General features: G+C 43.6%; 1 protein-coding gene across 14 annotated transcripts in view; it reads left to right on the top strand.

Annotated features, from left to right (window-relative positions):
• Positions 1 to 26,567, top strand: part of RNF17 (ring finger protein 17) — a 502,688-nt gene that overhangs the window by 449,617 nt on the left and 26,504 nt on the right. For all 14 annotated transcript variants that reach the window (XM_088458561.1, XM_088458560.1, XM_088458571.1 and 11 more), the window contains 4 exons: positions 2,924 to 2,965; positions 7,445 to 7,501; positions 19,040 to 19,156; positions 24,753 to 24,894. In XM_088458561.1, coding sequence (XP_088314687.1) covers positions 2,924 to 2,965; positions 7,445 to 7,501; positions 19,040 to 19,156; positions 24,753 to 24,894 — 358 coding nt within the window. The remainder of the gene's footprint in view (positions 1 to 2,923; positions 2,966 to 7,444; positions 7,502 to 19,039; positions 19,157 to 24,752; positions 24,895 to 26,567) is intronic.

The raw sequence follows: 26,567 nt of genomic DNA, 5'->3' as shown, positions 1-26,567 counted from the left end.
ATAGAGGCCAAAATATGAAAATTCTGTCAATGTCCCAATATTTATGCACCTGACTGTAGCTACTCAATTATATTGTTTTATGTCTGGGAATCCCATTCCCCCGTTAGTTCTGGTTTGTTGTAATCTAAGTAAACTGATTTTTGGTCTTTTACCATTCCAAATAAATCATCTGAACATCTTATTAATGTCTTGTAAATCTTTTACTGTTAACAATAAAGGGAGAGCTTGAAGAAAATAAAGGAGTCTTTGAAAGGATACCATTTTAATTAAGTGTATTCTGCCCAAATATGATAGGGGGATGTTTTTCCAACCCTCCAGCTCCTCTCAGATCTTTTTTTATAATTTGTGTATAATTTAAAGAATAAAGATTATTAATACATTGGGGTAAACCTACCCCTAAATATTTAAAATGATTTTTAGTTTGATTATAGAAGAGTATTTCCCATTGTCAGCGGTTGTATAGGTCCTGAGCCTAAGCAGAGTGCCACTGATTTTCCGCATTGATTGCGAATCCTGACAGTTTTTCAAATTTGTGTAGTATTTGGAAAATAGGATTTAGAGAGAGAGATGTATCAGCCAAATTTAATAATACGTCATCAGCAAATGCTGTCATTTTGATTTCCCTGGAACCAACAAGAATTCCCCTAAACTCTACGCAGTTGTCCAGTATGCGAAATAGAGGGTCTATCGCCAAATTGAATAAAAGAGGAGAAAGGGGGCATCCCTGTCTAGTTCCTCTATGCAGCTCTATAGAACTACTGCGATGTCCATTTATTATTAATGTTGTGGATGCTGAAGTGTACAAGTATCTTACCATATCCATAAATACAGGACCAAACTCTCTCTTGGAGTATATTAAAAAGGTATGGCACAAAACTGAGTCAAATGCTTTCATTGTGTCTAGACTCAATAGTATACTTTTGTTGGTGTATACTTTTGATGTTTCTGTAATTGCTGCTATGGCTGCTCTTATTCCTCGAACGGAATGCCGGCCCTTCACAAATCCCAGCTGGTGGAGAGTTAATAAATCGGGAAGAATCTATTGCAGGCGATTTGCCATAATCTTAGCAAAAAGTTTTGTGTCTGTATTCACTAGACTGATTGGTCTGTATGAGTCCATAGAAGTAGGATCTTTTTGCGGTTTGGGAAGTAATATAGTATTTGTGTCTGTAAAATTTGGGAACCAAGTGTGTTGGGTAAGTAGATCATTATATTGTTCGACCAGGGCTGGTGCTACTTGTTGTTTTAATAATTTAAAATATTAATTGGATAGGCCATCTGGACCGGGGGATTTGCCTAAATGTGAATTCGATATAACAAATAGAATTTCATCTATGGAAATGTCTTTATTAAGCATCTCTTTTTGGTCCAGAGTCAGCTTAGGCAATGTAGCCTCCAGCAGCATTTGACAATGGGCCTCAGGATCAAATGGTTGATCTTTATATAAGGCTGAATAATAGTTTTCAAAAAGTTTATTTCTTCATTAGAATTTACAATCAAATTTGTAGTGGGGTTTCTAATTGAGGTTATATATGTTCTTTTTTGTACTGGTTTAGACATTCGGGCCAGTAGTTTACCAGCCTTATTTCCCCAGCTAAAAAATGTTTGTTTAGAAAAAAGAACGTCTTTTTTCGCCTGGGATAAGAGAACTGTTCTCGCCTTTTAAATTCTTTTCTTGGAATCAATTGGGGACACAGGGCACCCACCCTGACGCACCTGAGTTGTGGGGCTATTGCACTGTTACTGGTTCCTTTTTCACCTCCACTGTGTGATTGAACTGCGTTTGTGTCGGTATTCCTTCACCTTCCTCTCGCTCCTTGCCTGGGGCTTGTTAACTTAACTGGTCCCTGAGGCTGAGGGCGGGGTATAGGTGAGAGGGAGCCTGGGCTGCTGGAAGTAAAATCTTAAATGTTTAGTGCCCAGACTCCAGCTAATCCACCTATACCCAGTGTAAAGCCTATATCCTCTATGGATTCCAAGAAAAGAATTTAACAAGAATATAAATCTTCTTTTAATAACTGGGATGCAACCTCTGAGATCTAGTGACAGTTAATGTCCAGAAACCTCCAAATCTATAATAAATAAAGCACCCACCAATATACAGAAAAAAGCGGAAAAAAAATTGTTCATTCACCTCATCAGACGTTTTGGTCATCGACATTTCGGACACTTGCTGGGTCCGTTTTCAAGATCCAAATTTGACATGGTGAACTGATACAATCCTGTAAAAAGACCCAAATGGGGTTCAAAACATTGATGACCAAAACTCTGATTGCCTTTCTCATTCTGCTTCTGTTGTACCTGGGTATATTGCTCTCATATCCGCTGTCCGCTGCCTTGGCAAATTATGGACAACAGAAGTGAAAACACATCTTAATACGCAGCCTATTTATCTGCTTCAATCTTATTTTTCACTTCTGTTAGAGTTGTTATCCTGTGTTTGACTCTCTCATCCACCATCCACTGCTTTCAAAATATAATGTGCATAGCAGGAATTAAAATACACAATTCACAACTCTCTTACACTTTATGTATTAACAACTCTCATCATCTGGTCACTGAACTGGAAGGCCCACAGGGGATAGCAGAAGTTGCAACACACAATTTATATTTCCTCTCTTAATGTTTCCAATACGATTATTGGTGTCATAAATACATAATTAGAACTACTATATTTTGAATTTATTTTGTGGAAACTTTCTGAACTGCCTCAGTAGATTTAGAACTATGGTGCCCTACTTTCCACTGTGCAGATGTAAATGTTAATGTTACTTTATATTAGAATTTTTGTTTTACACTGATGTCTTGTATAAGTGAAATAAGACATTACTGCTCATAAAATCTACTGTATATTTAAATATATAATATTTATTGTGGATCAGAGAACCATTCGCTTATCTTGCATATAAATTTTCTTTTTCAGGATAAAGACCTTGATATAAATAGCAACTTTGATAACTGCATAGTAAGTTGTTTTTTTTTTCTCTAAACCATATCTGCAAATTACTCTGAGAACTGTCTCCGACACATGTAATAATGAATAAAGTCTGTGCTGCCACCTAGTAAACCCGGAAGCAACCTTTTTAATATGAATATTCTATCCCTGAAACATAAACCCTTGCTTTGCTTTTGGGCATAGTACATTTTGGCTAGCCCACATTCAACAATAAACAGCCAACTTAACCCTGCTACTCTCATCTGAAGGAGTCGCACACCAATTCTTATACTTACCCATGCAAACGTGAAAATAAATCTGATGTCACAACAGAGGAAGAGACATTTATGCTGTATTTTTGCATTTTGATTGTATCTCCAATATCATGATCTGCTGTTGCTATTCTGGAGAGCGTTCATTCAGCACCATCCACTGTTACATTGTGGTATTGGCCTGCAGAATAAAGTTTGCTCCGCATATTTCAAATACAGAATTGTATTGTGCTGTTGAAGACACATTTCTGCAACTCACTGTGATCTCTCCGCTGTATTTTATGTGGTTCTATGTCAAGTTTTAAACTTCAAGCCAATGCTGATTTTTTTTATCCAGCTTGTCAGGTTCTACTTTAAATTTCGCTTTCATTAATCTCGGGGACACCTCATGACCATAGGGTTAGTGCAGAATAGACGTCCGCACTTAATGAGCGGTTTAGCGGTATAAAAGCTCCTCCCCTCTGACCCTTGCTCGGTTTTTCATTAAGTGCTGAAGGAGTAGGTCAGCACTGAGCTAGCTAGTCAAAAGGATTTTAGTTTGGTAATTTTTGTTGCATGAAACTGTTAGGAAAGTTGGTCTTTAAATTTGAAACTTTACAATATGCAAGGTTCCATTCTAAAATGTTTCAATTAAACTTCTTAAGGGGTTGGTCAGGTTTCAACCATCACCTATTAAAAAATGAATTACCCTGTCGCCAGAGACTAGACGGTCTCTCGTGGTGGACCAATGTGGAAAACCTGAACAAGGGCAGTAGCATCCTTTTTCTGGATTGGATAGTAATGACCACGGATGCCAGTCTCCAGGGATGCGGGGGGGATCATGGGAAACAACCGTTTTTAGGGGTTATGGTCCCAGAGGAAACCAGGCTTGCCATAAATGTGTTGGAACTGAGAGCAGTTCTGAACACATTAAGAAGTGGGAAGCCAATAAGAATTCAGTTGGACAATGCTACAGGAGTAGCTATATAAATCACCAGGGAGGGACAAGGATTCCATGTAGGAAACTACTAAGATCCTGTTTTGGGCAGATTTTATATCAGCAGTCTTTATTCTGGGAATAAGAATTGGGAGGCAGACTTAAATCCTCCCAAGAGAATGGGTTTTGCTTTCCAGAATCTGGTAGGAAAATGGGCACTTCCAGAGATAGATCTGATGGCCTCTCATTTCAACAAAAAGATCGGTTTTGTTGCAGAATCAGGGATCCTTCAGCGTTTCTGAATTTATGGTAGTACCTTGGGAATTTCGACTGGCTTGTATATTTCTACTATTTCCAAAGCTTCAACAGTTCCTAAAAATCCTAGTTGCTTCAAATTGGCCAAGAATAGTTTATTACGTAGACATAGTGAAAATGGCCGGGAGTCGAGATGTGTTGACGCAAGGTCAGATTATGCGTCAGGAATTTCAGAAACTATAAATTTGATGGCAGGGATCTTGAATCCAAGATTTTAAAGGAAACATGATTTCCAGATTCAATAGTCCACATTATGATTAAAGCCAGGAAAAAGGTTTCTGCAGATAATTATCATAGTCTGGAAAAGGTATATTGATTGATGCAAAAAGGGGAAAGTGTCACATTCCTCTTTCTCTTTAACTAGAATCCTTTCTTTCTTACACAATGGTTTCTCTTTAGAGCCTCAGGATAGGATCCCTGAAGGTACAGGCATTAGCTTTTACTGTTTACTTATAAAGAAGGTTGGCCATCATACCAAAAGTTAAGACATTTCTGCAGGGTATTTTAAACATACAACTACCATATAGGCATCATATAGAGCCTTGGGATTGAAATCTTGTATTGACAGTAATCCAGACTCCTCCTTTTTAGCCTGTAGAAGAGTTCGATCTCAAATGGATAAGTTGGAAATAGGTTTTTCTCCTGGCCATTACATCAGCAGGAAGGGTATCAAAAAAAGGAGCTTTATCCTGTAAATGGCAATATTTAATCATACAGTACATCAGGATAGGGTAGTATTTCATACAGGTCTCTCTTTTCAACCTATAGTATTGTCTTATTTCCATTTAAACAAGGAAATAGTGAGTCCAGACAAGACAATTCACAAGAAAACATGGTCATTGTTAGATGTGGTAAAAGTATTGAGAATTTACTTGGACAGGACTGCAAGTATTAGAAAGACAAAAAAGTCTATTGTTTATGATAAGAAAAGAGGTTGGCCAGCATCTAAGCAGGTGATGGCTAAATTGATTATGATCATGATTAACCAGGCATATACTGGGGCTGACAGGCCAGTTTCAGTCTAGATTTCAGCTCATTCCACTTGCTTAGTAGATACTTCATGGGCAGTGTGGAATGGGGCACCCGCAGAGCAGTTATGTAAAGCTTTTACATGGTTCTTCGGTCCATAAATTTACCAAATTTTACAGTTTTCATGACTTTGCGTCCAGTTAATCTGACATTTAAAGTATTATGTTCATATAAGTCTGGATGTTCCCTCCCCTAGGGGCAGCTTTTGTACTTCCCCATCGTCATGAAGTGTTCCCCCAAATGAAGGAAAGATAAAACATGATTTTTTGGTACTTACCAGCTAAATCTTTCTCTTACTTCATCTGGGCGACACTTCGATCCCTTCCTCATTTGTTGAATGTATGAGAAAAATTGGTTATAGTTTTCCTTCAACCTATCCTTCAGGCTATTTAAAGTTCAAACTGAGCAGGGATTAGAGCAGGGGTGGGAAACCTTTTTTCTGCCAAGGGCCATTTTGATATATATAACATTATTCACGGGCCTGGTGCAGGCCATACCCCATTCGAGTGATGTCACACAGGGGCGGGCCACAATCACCAGTGATTACAGCAATGCCCGGAGCATCCTGAGGATGCTCCGGAGAGCTGTAAGGGCAGCGGTGTAACTGTCTGAAGCGTCCTAAGGACACTGCTGGTGGCACTGCTGCATAGATTTTGGCTGCAGGGTGCTATTCTAGGCACCATGCTAGCCAAATTAGGCTCGCAGAAAAAAGCTCTGAGAGCCAGACCAAATGGCTCCCCTGAGGTTCCCCATCCCTGGGTTAGAGGGTAGAAGCTTTTATACCGCTAAAAAGTTAGCTAATTTAGGTCAGTATTCAATTGGGTGGGAAAAGTCCCGCTGTTGTCATCGCTGCTTTTCAATCCGGAAAAGTATCGCGCTCGTTGCCGCTTATCACAGTATTCAATTCGAAAACTGGACCCGGCGAAACGCAAATAAGCGAAAAGTAATGTCAGAATTGGGGTAAACAGCCTGACACCCCTAAAAACCCCCCACCCCACCCCCCCCCACCCCAAATGATGCAATGACATGGGGGATCACTATGGATGTCCCCGAATAGCCCTGTTGAAGGTATTTGGGGAACTTAAATGGTTTGAATAGGTGCTATTTTGCGTCTTTGCATAAGTGGTGAAGAATAGCATTTAGCTTTATTTTTTGGTGAAAATAACTAGTCCCAGCAAATTTGGGGTACATGAAAATGGGTGTAAGCATTGTTAAAAATCACTGAAGTGAAGTTTTAAAAAATGCACCTTCAGCAAACAAAAAAACACCTGGGGCATGCCTATTTCGCTAGTTTTTAAGTTTGTCCCCCAACTTTGAACTTTTTCGCCCCCAAAACGATAGTACTTTTTTGGGAGATCTAAAATATTTTTTTTTTTACTTTTGTGATGCAGTTTACCTTTGGGGGACTGTCCCAAGGCTGCAGGGGTGTTCCCACAACTTTGCACCCCCAATTCTGCACTTTTTTTTCACCTGCATTCAGAGGCAAATCTTTTCTGCTGGTAAAGGCGCAGACTTTTCGCACCGGCGAAAAGTCTTTGGAATTGAATACGGGGATAAGTTCTCGTCTGGCGAAATGACGTCACCGGCGAAAGATTTTCTCCGAAAACAGCTTATCGCTGCTAATTGAATGCGGCCCCAAGTGCTGATGCCTCCATCCTACACTAACCCATGGTCCTAGTGCCTCCCAGATGAAGTCAGAGAAAGAGATTGTACTGGCAAGTACCAAAAATCTTGTTTTTGAATAAACTGGCCTCAACCAGGCTAAGCAGGGGATTCAGCATAATGAGAGCAATATCTGTGTTTGTGTTATAATTTAGCAAATGTCCATACTCTAGTGAAGCCAGCTTTCAAATTAGTGTCCCTTCAAGTGTGGGCAGTCCTGCGTCAATGTATTAGAATAGGACTTTGTGCTGCCACCATGTGCTCTGATGGCATTGATCCACGTACTGTAGATAATGCTTAATTTTTTTGTTTCAGGAATCACAGTTTATCACCAAAATTTTGCATGAGAAAATCTGGCATATTGATTTCCAGGTAAGTTATGCCTTTGTTTTGTTTGTATGGCAGGAGGTTCTCTTTTGTTATTTCTGTTTTATAGTAATTGTACAACCCTGAAGGCAGTTGTGTCAAATTAAAAATTAGAGCAATATATACATATCCTGTTTCTGCCTGCTGTCCTCTTTGCCCCACCATCTATCCATTGTCCTGCCCCCTCTCTGCCTGCAGCTGAAATGCTCTTCCCCCTCACGTTTTCTCCCATTCCATTTCCTCACTGCTGCTGCGTCACCCTGTCCCATCCCACCCTCCTCCTGTGTTCTCCTGTGTATCACATCTCTTCCGCTTTCGTACTGCACCCATATTTGTTACATGAAGGAACGAGGATCAACTTCCTGGCGGCCCTGGTCCGTCGTCTTGCCCACAACCCCATGAGTCAGGGGGAGGTTTTAACTACAGAACCTCCACCGCAGGGGTGTATTTAGGGATCCAAGCGCCCCCGGCCTTGTAATGGACTGGCGCCCCCTATGCAGTGCCCCCAGTAGTAATCCCCCCCCCCCGTGCTGCATTGCCCCCAGTTGTCCCCCCTATACAGTGCCTCCAGTAGTAGTCCCCCCATGCTGCATTGCCCTCAGTAGTTGTCCACCTATACAGTGCCCCCAGTAGTAGTCCCCCCTATACAATGCTCCTAGTAGTGCCTCCCCCCCCCCCCAATACAGTGCCCGCAGTAGCAGCCACCCCCCCATAAAGTGCACCCAGTAGCGGCCACCCTCTATACAGTGCCAGGCTTACACACACACATAGAAGAAGAAAAAAATACAACTTACCTGATCCCTGCTCCTGGCGTGACCGCCGCTGTCTGCACCGAGTCCCGGCTTTTCTCTAGCACTATGGGAGAGACGCTGCGGGGGGAGCCGGAAGACTTGAGTTCATGAGTGATCTCTAGCCGGCTCCCTCCATGGATGACGCAGCAGCAAATGAGAGTCTGTCTGACTCTCATTGGCCGGCTGCTATAACAAACAGGAAGCCACTCTGCATGTTTGTAATCTGTGTAGGGCAGTGCGATCTGCCGTACACTTGTGGGGGTAGACCACCCCTTGGCTGCTGGTGGCACTGCCGGACGGCGCCCACCTTTGGTTGGCGCCCCTGGTGAGTGCCATCCTGGCCAATGGGTAGGATACGACCCTGCTCCCCCGTTCCCCTAGGTTTTGGTGACATCAGATGCTGACTTCTCTGCCTGGAGCAACGTCCAGAGGCTGTGGAGTGTGGAATTTTCTCCTGTTATCTGCAGGTTTAACTAGTTTAGTTTAGCTACAGTTTAGTTAATTTAGTTTGATTTCTTTTTGTATGTAGAGCCTAATTCTGATATGTACGCTAATGCAATTGAAGCTGCAATCCTGTACGCAGCTGCTGTGCGAAAATATACTAATGCATGCAACCATTTAGACACCCACCGTTCGCTTCGCAGATCCAAGCAAGTGCATACAAACACGCAGTGGTGGTCATAGATCCATCAATAATCGACCATCTGAGTAAGTCTATGGTCGGTGGGAACTGAGACACTGGCACCAAGTATGCTGAGATGCACCCTAAAAACGTCTGTGACACAGCTACGTTTTTGCAGTCACTCCACGTAACCACCCCCAAACGGTCTCTGAATATTAATCACTTTGCAAAGAAATCCTTACTGCAAGCATCAACATTAAGATACCTTTGCGCATGTGCCGTGCAACGGCGGCACATGGGCATTTGGACGATAGTCTGTCAACTGCGTAAATATCGGGCTTGCGTCCACATCTGAATCGCGCCCATGGTCCTTTGTTAGTAGCAGTTGGGATTCTGCAGTTTTATTTTTTGCTGTTATAGCTGATCTTAGTCAGGCTGGACTAAGGGATTCCATCATTTTACTTACAAAACCTAACCCTAGTCTGACTGCAGATATATAGTGTAAGTCAAAGAAAAAAATTCAATATACACAGAAGTTATATATTCCTTGGTTTTGTATGAGTCAGACTTTTTCAATATGTCTGCAAAGGTAGGTAGACATCTCAAATCTAAGTAAGGGCTGTATATCTTGTGCATAATGCTTTACTCAAAATGCTCCCCCCTCTGAGGTAGCGTGAAACAGAATCCTCTTAGTGCAGCCTGTGAGGCAGGGGCACTCAGTCAGTGCATAATCCAGGGATACTCCGCTAGAGGAGTGTTTCCAGCCTAGACAAAGGTTATGGCCCGTATTTAATTTGAGGCGAAAAATCCAGACTTTTCGCCTCCTTCACTTGTTTTCAAGGCGGGAAAGTATCGCGCGTGTACCCAATTATTCCCGTATTCAATTCCTATGGACGCGAAAACGGGACCCAGCGAAACTTGAAGTGGCGAAAAAACCTGTACATTTTCAGGAAATCATCCTTGGCCCCCACCCAAAGATGTCCAGACATGAGGGATCACTATAGGTACCCCCATTTTTACCTGCTGAAGGGAAGTCTGGTTTTTAAATAGCCGTGGCAGGTGCATAAATGCGCCTGTGAGGAAGATTAGGATTTTTTTGGGGGGGAAATAACTATGCCCATCAAATTTGGGGTACGTGAAAATGGGTGCAAGCATATTTTGAAGTCCCTAAAATGATTTTTAAAAATTCTTAAAAAATGCACCTGACGCTACTACCCGCAATGAATAAAACACCTGCCGCATACTTTGGAACCCCTCTGGAATCTATATGGCTACTTTAGGATTTGGTTCCCCATTTTTATTTTTAACCCCAAAATTCAAGTAAACTTTTTGGGGTGTCCGGATTTTTATTTTTTGCTTTTTTTTTGTTTTTTTTATAACACACATAGGGCCTGATTCAGAGCCGCTCGTAAGCTCCGAGCGATGTTCGCACATCTGCGCTTGCGTATGGGTCGTCATTCGCCAACCAGTCAGTGCGGTCGGAAATCGTGTGTTCGTAAAATAGCGAGTGCCTGCTAATTTGAGTGACAGGATGAGGCGTTTGTGGGTGGTAACAGGGGAAGGTGCTTGAAAACGGGGAGTGGTGATCCGAACGCAGGCGTGCCAAACGGTCAAAACTGGCGTTTTAAGGGTGTGCATAATTAACAAAGCAGCGTCATCGGCCACGTCACTTGGTTGTCTCTTAGCCTGAACTGTTCGCATGATTGCAGTAGGAAAATCCAACCACAAGCACTGCGAGCAGTTCAGACGCCTTTCGATGTACTCGATTAATCTAATAAATTGCGGAGATGACGTATGATGCGAACGGCAAAGGGGCGTCTTTACAAAATAGCGAGCGCATGTTTTGCTCGTTCAGACATGGAGGCGTCAACAGACCGCAAAGAGCGAGTGCTCAATTTAAATAGCCGGCCCCTTTTTCTGAACGAGCGAGCGCAAATAGCGTCCGGCTCTGAATCAGGCCCATTGTTTTTAGGGGGCATTCCCAGGGGTGCAGGCTATTTTTTTTCTTTTCTTTTAAAAGCCTGCACCCCTAAACCCCAATTCTGCACTTTTTCTCGCCACCTATTGTGTGGAGAAAAGTTATCCCCGTTTTTTTACAAATCCAATAATGCAAACAGGTGAAAATGACGTCATCACCGATAACGAGTTTTCGCTTCAAATTGAATACTGCCCTATGGTTCAATCCATTGCAGGAAGGGGTACTTTTGGAATACGGCTGGGTTGACCATTCTGGTTGGGAAGGAATCTCCCCTGACAACCTGGGCGTCCTCAACCTGATTTTCTGGCTATCCGCCAGACCTTAAAGATAGAAGGAGCCACTAAGGCATAGACTCATCCTGACTTTTTCTTAAAAAAAATAAGCTGATTATTACATTCCCTTCCTTTGCTAATTTTCTGATGTGTTAGGGGAAGCATGGCTCAAGCCTGATAGACATTTTAAACTTCCTACAGGGTTTAAGTACACATACCTGTTTTCAGATAAACATGTCTGTATGGGAAGTCACTCCTATTGCCCAGTTAGCAAAGGCCATTGTCCTTCTGACAACCAGTGCTGATGCCATGCACCTTGAGTGTGAATCTTTGCTTATGTCATTGTTTTCTCTATCAGGGACAACTCATCGCCCAGTCCTGGCTGGGACCTGGCTACTAAGGTTATGGAATTGTTGCCTAACCAGTTGCAGAGGCCATAGAACGGGAACAGATCCATTGATTCTTGTGGACAGCTTAATGCAGACCTCCATCTATGTAGGTCATGCTTCTTTGAATGTGATCTCCCTACTTCCATGTGCCTCTGCACTATTCATTTTGGTCAGGAGGTTACCCTGGCTAAGGTCCTGGTAGGCAGATACCAAGTACAAGAAGTTAGAGGCAGTCCCATTTATGGGCCAGAGCTTGAACGTATCATCGCTCAGGCAACAGGAGATAAGAGTTCATATGACTTTGTCATTCCATCTTGTGCCAAAGACCCATGGTTTCAGCTCTTTCTATTCTCTGGTCAGGCCTGTCCTGCACCCACCAGAGGGTCCGTGGGGGGGCCACAGAGCTGGTCACTTCAGAGGATGCATGGCCATGGCTTCCCATCACTCTGGTCCCCAATGGGGCAACAAACCATCAGCATGACTCCTGTCTGCTCTTGACCGGGATGTCTGGTTGGGGTGAGTGACAGACCTTAGGGTCAGACTATACTTTCTCGAGAATATATCCTGGATCTCATGGGTCCTCATCCGTTTCTGTTCCTTGTAATCCCTCTGACACGGAACTAGATCAGACAGACTGCATTGCTTCGAACTGTGTACTCTCATCTAGCCTCGGTTGTGGTAGTACTGGTTCCTGCACACCAACAGGGGTTGGGGTTTTATTCCAATCTCTTTCTGGTGCAGAAACTGGACAGGTTTTTTCAGCCCATTCTAAACTTGAAATTACTGAACTCACACCTAAGAGTACAAAAATGGAATCTTTACTCTCCGTCATTGCTTCCATGGAAGGAGGGAATTCCTTGCAAGAATTGACATCAAGGATGCATTTTTACACGTTCCTACTTGGGAACAAGACTACAAGTTTTTTGCCTTTCTACCGCACCCATGTCTTCACCAAGGTCATGCCCTTATGGTCGCCCTGTTGGGTCACCAGGGGATCACTGCCGTTCCTTACTTACTGTGATAAATGATTCATCCAAGCCACTACTCAGCAGTCATCTGCGGGTTGTGATGTTGATTTTGGAGCAACATGGTTGTATTCTCAAATTGCTCAAATACACAGTGGTCCTGACACTTCTTTTCAATGTGGTTTTTTTTTCAGTAGACCAGATTCTGGCACTGCAGTCTTTGGTGCGCTCTTTTTTGCTTCTGCGCTGGGTGTCCATCTTGCAGTGTTTTGTAGTTGCAGGGGAGGATGGTAGCAGCATTCGAAGCGGCTCCCTTCACTTGCTTCCATTCCAGGGCTCGTCAACATCATATACTGCATCATTAGAGAAAACTGGATCCTTGTCTGGATCGGCAGTTGCTCCCCTTGTCACTCTGGCCACCCCATGGTTTGGAGGCTCCACTCCCCCAACCTGTCCAGAGGTTGTCATTTCTCCATCTAGTATTGGACACTGGTCATGATGGACGCCAGTCTCCTGGGCTGGGGTTCAGTAACCCTGGGGGTTCCAGTGTCAGGGTGTCTGAAAGGGCTGCCTCCTCCTTGGACCAATCAATGTGCTGGAACTAATGCCGGGTACACACTTATGCGAAACAGTATGTCGTCCGGTCCGGCGGATTGGAGGGACATTTCGGGCACTGTGCACCCGCTATGTTGCTGACGATGCGCGCTCCCACGCGTCATCAGCAGCATCGCCCATCGAGCCTAATGTAGCACGACCCACTTTGTCGCTATCGGCATGTGTGTACGCATTGGCCGATGCCGGCACCCCGTCGGGTCCCGTTGCTAATAAAGTCGGTATAGACTAGACATTGTCTAGTGTATACAGTCTAGTGTGTATCGGCCATAAAGGTGGTCTCGAATGTTCTGTCACAGGCTCAGTGTCACTTATGGGATACGTCTCTGTAGGTCCAGTCGGAAACTGCCATGGCTGTGGCATATATTAACCAGCTGGGCAGGACCAGGAGTCATCAGGCTATGACGGAGACCGCTCAGATCATTCAGTGGATGGAGACATTTATTTCGTCGCCCATCTTCATTCTGGGGATGGACATAGGGTTCACCTTGGAGAGTGGTCCTTACACTAGGACACGTTCAACCTGATTGTGGACCGCTGGGGTCTTCTCCATGCTACTGCATGTGATGCCGCCGCATCAGCTGAGTGAAGGTCCTCGTTGCCCCAGACTGCCCGCGGAGAGTGTGGTATGCGCACCTGCTGACTGTTGGCCCAACCGCCATAGCGACTGCTGCTGAGGGACGATCTACTCACTTGGCTGGCTTTGGTGTGGCACTTGAAACCAGCATTTTGAGGTCAATGGTGCTTTCTGCAGCTGTCATCAGGACTATGCTTCAGGATTGTAAGCCAACCTCTGCTGCCAATTACCACCATGTGTGGAAAACTTACATTGGGTGGTGTAAGCTCCGCTGTATCTTGAAATCTCAGTTCCACTTGCCACGTCTCCTTTCCTTTTTGCAAGCCTGATTGTCTTAGTCTTCACCTTTCCTCATTATGTGGTCAGTATTCTGATTTGTTGGTGCTCTTTCAGAAACACCTGGCCCTTCTTTTTGACTTGCAGACATTTATGCAAGGGGAGTTACATGTACAGCCGCCATATGTTCCTCCTTGGGATCTCCATTTGGTCTTGCCAGCCTTCCAACAGGTCCCTTTTAAACCTCTGTAGTTGGTGGACTTGCGTTGCCTTACTTTTAAACTTACTTTTCTTCTGGCAATTGCCTCTGCTCGGTGGGTTTCGGAGTTTGCAGAAGTATCAGCCAGTTCTCTGCTGATTTTCCGTTCTGATCATACGGTACTTAGTACTCGCCCATCTTTTCAAGGTGGTTTCTCGCTTTCATCTGAATCAGAAGATTGTTTTACCGGTATTCCATCCTTCTGATCCTGATACACTTCTCTGCTTCTTGGATGATCGGACATTGTGAATTCATGTTGACAGGACTGGCAGTTCGGAAGTTGGACTGTCTCTCCAGCCTCTGTGACGCTCAGCGATACGGCTGACGTGCCCAAGCAATCCATGGTTCGCTGAATTATTTCTCCTATCAAGCAGGCTTGCGTTATATTCGGCCGCACCTGGCTCTATCCAGGCGTATTCTACTCGGGCATGAGTGCTTCTTGAGCCGCATAATTGGGTGCCTTGGTCGAGAAGCTGTGCAGAGCGGCTACTTTGTCTTCTGTTCACAGGTTTACTAAACCTTACCGTTTCCATGCGTTTTTGGCCAAAGATGCAAGCTTTGCTCATAATTTATTGTGCACATCCCGCCTCTTAAAGTCGCAGTGTCTCCCAGATGCAACAAAATTAGGTTGTTGTTTTTTTTTTTTTTTTTGTACTCGCCGTAAAATCTATTTTGAGTCCTTTTATGGGACGCTGCATTCACTTTTTTGTTGTTGTTGTACCTACTGTACTTTGTTTTGTCTCCTTTGGCTTTGCTAGATAACTGAATAGCTGCAGGAGGTGGGAGGTCTTGTAGGGGGGGGTGGGGAGTTTCAGCTATTTACTGCCTCAGCCTCCACTGTAAACCAAGAGTCACGGCAGGGCCAGATTAACAATGGGGCGGATGGAGCTACAGCTCCAGGCCTCCACATAAAAATAGGCCCATCAACATGACAGCATGATTACCAGCTGCCTAACTGGCCATACATTTTAAGTATTTAAATAGTTTTTCTAGTTTTCCCCCTAAAAAAAAAATATGCAATTTTTCTATTTCTATATAGTTAAGGAGACATTGTGCCTCAGTGTAGGGGGTGTGCACACCAAGGTGACTTTGTCCACACCCACACAGCACCGATCACAGCTCTTCCCCTTCTCAGTATAGGCCCTTGAACATTTTAAGCTCCAGGCCCATGTGGACCTTAATCCGGCCCTGAGTCACGGTGTTCCCCAAATGGACTTAAAGGAATTGATTTTACGTGGAGTACAAAAAAATTCCTCTCCAATCTTGTTATCCTTATAAAGGATTTACACTTTGCAAGATATGAAATGAATTGGCTGAAATCACCCAACAAATCTATTCTTCAAATCATCTAAAACTTTCAAAATCAGTCTCCGCTACATTTCCCTGACCACATAAATGTATTGATTTTCACACACTATTTTCTACTTATGGAGTGGAGGAAAGGGACTTTCTGCTAGCCTAAAAATTGGAGGTACCCTAGTTTGAAAAAGAGTGGCATCCCCTATTTCAAGCTACATGTCCTCGATGGTGGTTATTGTCTAGAGATGAGTGTGACCATCAGATAATACCCCCCTATGCTACAGAAACCATTGCGTGCATGGATGGGGAAGGATATTAATTTGAAAGACAGGAGTTCCCTCCTTCAAATGTTGTGCTCCCTTATTATTTGTCTAGTGATCATTATACTATAGAAAGCATTGAAAAGTACAGAGATGGATGGGGTTCTAATGCCCAGATCTCCTCATCCAGGCTTCCTTAAGCACAGCGGAACTCTCATTTGATGCAGTGGGATGCCTACAGATATGTTCTTTTGCATTTTGGCTGCGTTCACTGCAAATCGTACCACGCATGGCGTAGCAAGCGCGCCCTCGAGCGGATACGCATGCTCCGTTCGCGACCCCATAGGATTGTATGGTGCGATCATAGTGCGCGCCATGGCCTACCGTAGCACACGCAGCCAGGGGTTATCGCTTGGTGCGATGTGTGCACACGTTTGTAGCGCGATCAGCAAGGCTACAAGAGGACATATCTGTACTTTTCAAAATGATATGCCTTGTTGGGCTTCCGTATTTCTACACATTTTATGCTTTTAATTTGAAGTAGTATAAGAAAAATATGCATTAATATTTTCAAGTGCTGATTGTATTATCTAAACCTGCGTGTAGAATACTGCTTTCTCTGTTTTGAGAAGGTGGATTATACAGAAGCAAGAACCACAAAGTTTTTCTTGGTAGTTTTATTAGGGGGAAAAAAAGAAATACATTTGCTTTTAGTTTAATTTACTTAAAAATGCAATTAAAATGTACCCAAATTGGGCAAAATTGTATTTGCTCGTTGGAAAACGCAAACCGTGTCATGACAGATCTATACACATTTCCCGACTTACCGGCCTGCAGAACAATAATGTCTGCCAATCAAGACAGTCCAGCCTAAAGCTGGGCCACACACTAGACCAACTTTCATCCAACCATCCAACTAGTTGATTGGTTGGAATGAAAATCTGGTAACGTATGGGAGTAACTGATCAGCAATTTGCTCCTAAATGCCAGAAATTAGATGAAAATGGTCGTTCAGACAAGTTTGAACAAATTGTTTAGAACATTTAACAAACAACATTTTTGTTCGTTTTCCGGCGTTTAGGAGCAAATTGCTGATTGTCATTTGCTTTCATACCTTACCAGATTTTTCATTCAAACCAATCAACTAGTTGGATGTAAGTTGGTCTAGTGTGTGGCCAGCTTCAGTCCAAGCAAAAAAAATAAATATCATCCAATTCGGTGGAAGTGCCTACCTGCTGGACCTGTGTGAAAAGTGCAGAATTTTCTGCAAGTTGTTAAAATGAATAAGGCTATTACCCTCCTCCAGAAGTGAAATTTGTGGAAGAAATCCATCACATTTGGAGAATTTGTCCTAACTGTGGAAGCTCCATGAAGAGAGGAAGGACGGTGCCCCCCTCAGCAATATCCAGCAGCACCTATTGTTTGTGCAGGTGGTTATTTCTGTTCATATGGACGTGTACAGCACAAATATCAAACTTTCAATCAGCGATTTCCACAATGGTAATTCTTCTTGTATGGAGACAATGTTCTATGAATTCTATAGTGAACAAAGAGAAGGAAAAAAAATATATTAAGTGTAGAGAGTAGATGTAAAGATGTAGGCATGACGCCTCCTGCTCTATTACCATATTACAGTCATCGTAGCTGGTAAAATTTTAGCTGCGATAGAATATCCATCCGCAGCTGAATCACCTCCTCTGTTCTGCAGTGATTATGGAAGCTATATTGATTTCTGTTCTGTAAGTCCGTCTGCTCCTGATATTACCCCGTTACAAGTAGTATGGGAATACGCCAACCTGCACGGTCATTTACTACTAATTTGCATCGTTTTCCAGGTTATAGGTGAGGACAATGTAATTAATAAAATTAAGACTGCAGATGTAATTTAGGTTCCAGTCTTTAATCCAGTCAATGCCGGGTATCCCAGATAGTGATCATTAAAAATAGATTTTCCTTCTTTTTGCTAATATTGTACCACACACAAACCGTCCTTTTTATTGGTTTGTATTATATCAGCTGAGGTTGTTAAACTAGCGATTGAAATAATCCAGCTTAAGTGAATGCTAATGTAACTGGATACATGACAGCGGTTGTAATGTCAACATACGTGTGCCAACTACATAAGGTCGACATGTACTGTATGTTGATAGAGTACAAGATGACATGTTTATCATGACGACTTGTAACTTGTTGACTCTGCCATAATGCCGACATGTTCACAATGTCGCTGCCTGACCCATTTTCACAATATCAGCATGTCATTTTCATCATGTCGCCGTCATAAGATTCAACATTCTGGTATCGGCATAGAGTAGTGAAGGTCATTCAGTGTAAACTTTGTTTCTCAGAGCAACCCCATATATTTACGATGATTCGGCGGCAATCCACATGATATTGACAGTAAGATCTCAGTGGTTTGATGCTTAGTATTATAATTATTCATGGAAAAATGTGCAATGTCACCCAATTATTATTACCAGTTATTTATATAGCGCACACATATTCCGCAGCGCTTTACAGAGAATAGTTGGCCATTCACATCAGTCCCTGCCCCAGTGGAGCTTACAATCTATGTTCCCTACCACTTGCTCACACACATACACACTAGGGTTAATTTTTGTAGTGTGTATGTGTGTGAGCAAGTATATTTTTGGAGTGTGGGACGAAACCAGAGTCCCCGGAGGAAACCCACGCAAGCACAGGGAGAATATACAAACTTCACACAGTTAGGACTATGGTGGGAATTGAACCCACGACCTCAGTGCTGTGAGGCAGTAATGCTAACCATTACACCGTCTGTGCTGCCCAATAGATCACTTAGAAGTTTGCTACATCTGTGCTATGCCCTAGTAGTAATGCTGATTTGACAAATATTGTGATTGTTATTAGTGTGAAGGATCAGTGAGAAGTAACTATCCATCCATGTTATGTATTTAGGCTTTTGATGTGACCAGGGATTCTGGGGACCAGTCTAAAGAGAGCTGGACAAACCACGGCCCTGTTGAAGTTGTGTCCAGACAACCATTGTGCACTCCAGTGCATTATCTGCAGACCGTTTTCAGTGGCTCCTGGAATTTATGCCTTCTAGACAGACTACTGCTATACTAATAAGACACTTATACTGTACATTCATCTTAGTGTGACCTTATACTTCATATGAAGAAGAGCAATATTGCACTTGTTTTTATTCCAGGTAAATTGCCTTGAAAATATTGTAACCTTTGTTTTCTGATGACTTCTTTAGGAATTGCTTCAAACTAAATTGGAATCATCGGTATTTCCTACATATTCTTTACCATCCTTACCTGGCCCAGGAGAATTTTTTCCAGTAAGAGTAACACATTTACAAACACCAAACCTTGTAAGTACCTATTGTCTGTACCTTCATTTGAAGTTGTGATGGAATATGGTAATGTCTCACATTGCATAAGCAAATATTTACAGTACTTTAAATGAATTGACACCTTACAGTGAGTGAGAAATATTCTATAAACACCAAGTGCGTGAATATTAATTGAGAGAGGTATAGCAGAGGTACTGCATTGTGTACCGAAATGTTTACCTTGAAATAAAGATTGTCCCTACCTTTTCACCTGCTCAACGGGTTGCACACACAAAAAAACACAAATTTCCTCTGAAAAATCAATGTGAGTTTTTAATTAAATTGCAAATGAAATTTGCAGTACAAGTTTCCCGAGAAATAATCTCTCAGGTCCCAACTCTCACATAATTGTACCTAGAGTACAATTCACATAGGGGAAGTTCTACTCCTAGATCTCTTTAAGAGTTTAAACCATATGCTGTAAATTATAAATTCAATCCTTTGAAAATGTATTTGTAATAAGTGTGTTGATTCTTTTTTCCTATAAATTTCTTTCTTGTAGGTTAGATAGTTAAGTCAATCGGAGATGGTATTGCATTGGTAGTGTTAAATTGATTTTAGAGTGTAAAATAAATTTTTAGAGATTGAGATGTACTTTGCATGTCCACATACTTTTAGAATTCTCCTTTAGGTTTCACATTTCATTGTTGCAAAGCAGTTTGGAATAACACATGTCTGTCTTTATAGCTGCCTATCTAATTATTAAATGGTAGAAATCTATTTCCAATTTCTGCATCACTCCAAAGGGGACACAGTCAAAGACCATGGGTTCAGGTAATGCAGGAGGAGTCCGGGCACCAACTAGTTTAAGCTTTTTTTTTTTTTTTTTTTGCCTTTGGTGCCCTGCAGAAACCGAAAGTCATGGCAGTTAATTTACGCAGCAGGGGTATCAGGTTTCTACTTTCTCTAGACGACCACCTGATCCTTGCCTGGTCTCCAGATGTTCTCAAGGAACACAAAGTCTCTCAATAGATCTCCTCCAATCAAATGGAGAGCTCATCAATGGGATGAAATCCTCCTGGACTCAGTCACAGGAGATGTACATCTAGGGGGCCTTGCTGGTTCCAGGGTTAAGCAGGCCTCCAGGCCAGAATTTGCAAGTTCTTAAGTCATCGCTAGGTGTCAAACTCTTTCATCCAGATCCTGTGCTCACTTGTCTCCACCTTTGTCATGGCGGTGTATACCCAATTTTACTCCCAGCCTCTTCAGATGGAGGTTGTGCCCCGGTGGAACAGGTCCTACCGGTAGCTCACACCTCTCCTGGGAGGTTCGGCTCTTCCACACAGGGTCCTCCTCACCACCGGTGTCAACAACCTTCCAAGGTCAGTGAAGAACTTCTGAGAGCCGGCTGCCGATCAACTTTCTGGATCTCTGAGAAATCTTCAGAGGTCTCTGCCTGGCTTGGCCGCTCCTACAGCATGTTCCGGTACAGGTACAATCTGACAACGTGAGTGCCATCGCTTACATAAACTGTCACTTCCTCAGCCGCCTGGGCATCCACCTAGGTGAATGGATGCTTCATCCAGACGCCTTTTCAGATCCTAGTTCTTCGCTGGGGGTTTACAGACATCTCCTTCATGGCATCTCGGCACGAACACAAGCTACCGAAGTACTGTTCCCGTGCCAGGGATCCGTGAGCTCTTCCGGTGGATGTCTTGCTGGTCCAGCAGGAGTTCAATCTCTTATACGTTTAACCCCCAGTCCTCCGGGTCGGTCAATTGTACTATGTTGTATGCCCGTAAGCCATCCTCTGCAAGACTTTGTCACTGGTTTGGTGGATTTACTTTGGGATTAAAATTCCTGTTAAAACACCAAGCAGTGTGTTTCTCTCTTGGGTCCTCTCCCTTCTGCAGACAGGACTGACTGTAACCTGCCCACCTCTCTTTGAGGTAGCAGGTTTCCACACTTCTGTCGGATGTACGAACTTTCCTTCAAGGTGTTTTCCCCAGACGCTGTTGTTTTTCGGCTCCTTGGACTTTGTCTTTGGTGCTTCGAGGTCTTCAGTCATCGCTCTTTGAGCCCTTGGACTCTGTTGACATTCTTTGGCTTACGTTTTCCTGCTGGGTATGCCATCAGCCTGGCGAGTGTCTCACTGTGGCGCGTTATCCTGTCCCTCCCCATTGTTGGTTTTGTCACTTGGACTGGGCTGTTCTTCGAACTTGCTTAGGCTACCTTTCTACGGTAGTATCTCGGTTTCTCATCACCCAGGACATTTGTGTCTCGGTTTTTCAGACACCTGATTATTCTACGGAGGCGGCTTCTTTGGACATTGTGCAGGCCCTCTGGATATCTGTGGATAGGTCTCTGGATCTCCATAGGATGGATCCCTTTTGGTTCTCTACGAGTTTTGTAAATGGGACTGGCAGGTTTCCTCCAGTTCCTTCCTTCCGCCCATACTTTCCTCCGGTTCTATTCATTTGGCACATTCGCTACTGCGGATGCGGGTTTTGGCTGAAGGGTTCTCGGCAAAACTGCGGCTCGTCCCCTTCCATAATGGGATAGCTTTGGGATGTCCCATGGTCTCTGCCTTTGTCTCCTAAAGAGTGATGAAGAAAAGAAGATTTATGTTTTTACACGGTTAAATCCTTTTCTTTTAAGATCCATAGGGAACACAGGCCGCACACACTGATGCACCGGGCTTGCAGGGTTTTTACTCTGCTTCCAGTCCCCCTTTTAGCGTTTCTGGGTGTTTGGGCCTGTATGTATATGTCGTTCTTCCTTCTCCTCTTTCTTGCTCCTGCCTTTGGCTTGCTAACTTAACTGGCCTCTCTGAGGCTGGAGGCGGGGTATTGGGGAGGAGCCGGAAAGGAGCAGCCAAGCCAGTCAGAGAACTCTGAAGGTTGCTCGGAGATCCAGAAAGTTGATCGGCAGCCGGCTCTTGGAAGTTGTTCACTGACCCTGAAAGGTCAGATGTTGTTGACATCTGTGGTGAGGAGGACCCTGTATGGAATTCCAAAGGGGGTGGTCCCTGTCTAAGCGAGACGCCTGGACCACAAGAGAAAGAGCCGAACCTCCCAGGAGAGGTGTGAGCTATCGGTGGGACTGGGGCACATCCTCCATTTGAAGAGGCCATACACCGCCATGACAAGCAAACTCAGGATCTGAATGAAAGAGTGTATTGACACTTAGCAAAGACTTTAGAACATGTGAATACTGGCCTGTAGACCCCAAAGCCTTTCTGGTGGGAGGAAGACCTGCTGAGCCCTGGAACCTAGCAAGACCCCCCTAGATGTACATCTCCTGCGATGGAGTCCAGGAGGATTTCATCCCTTTGATGAGCTCTCCGTGGGTTTGGAGGAGATCTATTGCGAGACTGATGTGTTCCTTGAGAACATCCGGAGATCGTGCAAGGATCAGAAGGTCTTCTAGAGAAGGTAAAAACTTATACCCCTGCGACATAAATGAGCTGCCATGACTTTCGACTTAGACTGCAGAGCAGTCTCTAAACATGTGCCTTGCTCCTGTGCCTGAGATTGGAGTATGGGGGGAGGAGCCGGGGCTGCTGTGAGAAGAAGCTTAACTAGTTAGTGCCTGGACTCCTTCTGCTCCACCTATACCCATTGCCTATGTCCCCTATGGATCTCAAAGAAAAGGATTTAACCAGGTAAGCACATAAATCTTCTTATTGCCTCCAGTTAGCCGTATAATACAGTGATGTGCAAAATAATTGTATAACAAGGTTTTTGAATTTTGAGCGGGGTGAGGGGGGTTTGGTTGAACTTGCAAAAGGGTCACTAATGTGTGTTCTCAACTTACCCAAGGGTATGTCACGAGTGGGGAAATTCATTGAGAGTAGAGGACATGAAAGCAATCACTGACTTGCAGCCTAGACACCCTGCTATAGATATATATCTGCATCTATAGATCAAAAAAAAAGTGTTTTGTTTTGTTTTTGTTTTTTCAATTGAAAAAAAAAAAAAAAAAGCTTTGTCCCTATTAATTGACCTACAACTGTCCAGGTGCGGATCCAAGAAAAATGTATTATAATTGAGGGGATAGGTGGTAGAGCCAGAAGTGGGGAGGGGGTTGGCAAGTGAACGAGGGGATATCGCCATGTTCCCGTTGTGAATATTGGTCTGCCAGCAGTTGTTGTGCTTTTGGCAGTCTTTCATATTGCTAGGTGAAAGTTTGATAGCCCCAGTCGGTCCCTGGGTGTATTGGATTAACAGTTGGCCCCGGTATTCATTTAGTGCGCGCAACTACGGAAAAGGGGAAGTGGCTATGAGTCACTAAGGTGTGCCGCGAGTCACTGGAGCTTGGCATCACTTTACGTCTAGTCTTTGGCCAAGCAGAGAGCCGGGTGGTTCTTGGCCGGGCCTCAAAAAGACCTTCCCGGCCCATCAGTACTTTTAGCATTTGCCAGATGGAAAGTCCAGCCATGAATATACCTATTGAAAACCAATGACTGAAGAGTCTAGCACCTCCTCTCACCAACCAAATAAATCACCAGAACAACCATACAAAAAGTACATACAATACACTAGGCCAAGATATGTCCCACCCGCACTTGCCGTCTTGAAAACGTACTGCAACTGCCACCTGGTGTTCGAAGTTCTGTTAGGGTTTGTATAAATTACGGAATGTTACAGGCCTGTTTGGAAAAGAGATAAGTAATAAACCTCTTAAAAAGCCAAGCAATGAATGGCCCACACAGGTCGCTCTCTCATCCCCTTCCTCCATATCTGTGCCATTGCCTCTCCATACGTGTTCATTGCTACCTCCACTGCTCCCTACTGCCATACTGTATCTTTCTGCCTACCCCCTTAATAGCTGTCTCAATACCGCCTGAGCACCCCTCCCTACACATTTCATTACACCCTCTGTACTGCTCACTGCCACTCAATATCTCTCTCATTGCCCCTTCCATATCTCTGAAAGACCCTTATATCTCTCCATATCTCTCTGCCTTTCACCCCTCCTCCATAGCAGCCTTATTACCCCCCTGAGTCCCCTCCCTCTGTATCTGTCTCATCACTTCCTCCATATCTGTCACTGCCCATCAATAGTTCTCTCATTGCCCCACCATAACTCTCTGTGACCCCCTACCTCCATATCTCTCTGCCTCCCTTTCCATAAGTTTTCATCATCCCCTGAGCAAACCTCTCTCCATATCACACTGTGTGTGGCTGTAGCCATTCTGCGCGCTCGGTCCAGCCGCTCCAGCGTCCTCTCTCCTCTGCAGCTGATAGTACGAGGAAGTGCAGACAGCATGGGGCTTGTGGGAGTGGGGATAGTTCCTGAGCTCTGACGTCTCCTACGAGACAGGTTAAAGGGAGGGTGAAAAAAAACAAAATTGCATCAAAAATGACACTGTTCATTGTGTGGCAGAATATGAATACACTTTTACATACTATATTTTTCTGCAAGTACTCCAACACTGACAAGAGGTTAATATGATACTTAATGAATTGCATGCCCATAGACTGTTTTACATGAATAACTGAAAATGTTTTTAAAGTAGTAATATCCCTTAAATAGTTGTCCAGGCATAGTCCTGCAAATGTGTTATACATTATTTGTGGCTACCTTTTGTAATTGGAGATTATTTTCTATCACTTTCCCTCGCTTTCTACAGGTCTTTATTTCCATTGAGAAAGGAGGTGTAAAATCAGTAGTAAGAGGCTCTGGTGACAGTGACCAGCATTCTCTTGAATCCAGCCTTGAAAGGATTAACTACGAAGCGGATACACTGCCACGTTTAACAGATTTTAAGACAGGTATTGTCCAGTGTGGATGTGTAACATTATCATTAAAGAAAGAAGTCATGTCGGCATTTTACACAAATCCGTATAGGAGCTCCATAATATGTCTTTGCTTTAGAAGAACCCCTAGTGTAATGTCATAATGTGCTATAAACAGACGCAAACCTGCACTCGCATTCCGAGGACTGGGGTGCAAGTGGCCTGTGACCACATTGCTTAAATAAATAAAAACAGAAAAGTCAGCACTCACAATTTTAAATCACTCACAATAATACATAAATAATGGGGTTTTGGTTCATGGATTGATCAATGCATTTAAGCCTGCAGCCCACATCACGGGACCCCATTTTTCTGCAGGTCCTACAGTGTCTATCATACCTATGGAAACCTGGTAGCTGCTATCACAGAGTTTAAACTGAAAACAACTGTCATGTCATACTACCAAAAAGGCAGCTGACACAGGTTATTATAAATGAGCTTGCACAGGGGTAAACAAAGTCAGAAATCCACTGCACTCGCCATTCCCAGGACTGGGGTGCAAGTGCACATTTACTATTCTTGCCACATAACTCGCTAAGGTAGTACTACACTATATTATTTATTTTATCTGGCTCTGACAGATCCCCTCCTATAACGGTTTCCAGCCACCGGCACCCCGGGTCCATCCCACCACCTGGAATCTTTTTGCAAAGTCTCAGATGAGCTTAGACTTGTTATTTGGTACACACATTCATTTTTTGGCATGTGCACATTACTTTTGAATTTACTACACTATCAGCGTGCCTGGCCTTGAGACTACCAGAAAACACTGCCTGACCCCACCCCCAAACAGCAACTTAGGGGGCATCACGTGCGATGACGCAGGACCCGTTCAGCACATGTTCAGTCCTCCCACCATTGGAGATGTACACTAACCTATATTTGGCTGTAAAAGATCTTTGGTATTGCCACAGTTAAAAATAATGTGCAGCCTCCTCATGTCACATAGCCCTGCTCCCTGCCATCAGGAATGTTGGCGGAGGCTGATTTTGACTATTAATGGGTAATTGTTCCCTCCTAGGGGGCTGTGATGCTGGGGCTGTGAGGGCTGTTTGTAACATCATGCGGCGTATGTACCCCAGCTGTCATGCTATAACTCAGGGTTTCCCAATCTCCACCATTACAGTCAAGTTTTCAAGGATATCCATAGTTAAGCACAGGTGGCTTAATTAGTACCTCCATCAGTTTGATTTAATTGTCATGGCTCAAGCATGGATATCCTTAAAATCTGGAATGTAATGGCGGCGATTGGGAACCACTGCTAATCTGATGTAATGTCCCAGACAAGAGACAGCTGTTAAAGGGCACACAGGCAATGACCGTGCAGGCCAGGTTACTCATTGAAAAGTTCAGCTGCTACAGTAAATGATGATTAAAATGTAGGAGTTATCGCTTTTGTACTACACTGGGATTATAAAGTATAGTGTGCTGTAACACGGAGAGCTCATAAATGTTCTTCCTCAATGCCTAATCTTCATTGATGGTAATGTATGTAAGAGCTGGATAACCACAGCTGTGCATGTAGCTGTCATTAATTGTAATAGACTTAAACTGGGATTGACAGACCATAAGGAGTGTCTGCAATGACCGTGTGACAGTTACTTATGAAACGATAACCCACATACTATATGCTTTCTTATTCATTTGTA

This window comes from Taudactylus pleione, unplaced genomic scaffold (genome assembly GCF_031769625.1).
Source record: "Taudactylus pleione unplaced genomic scaffold, aTauple2 ptg000842l, whole genome shotgun sequence".
NCBI lineage: Eukaryota > Metazoa > Chordata > Amphibia > Anura > Myobatrachidae > Taudactylus > Taudactylus pleione.
The sequence above is the reverse complement of the archived record's forward strand: the minus strand, read 5'-3'. Positions and strand labels throughout refer to the sequence as shown.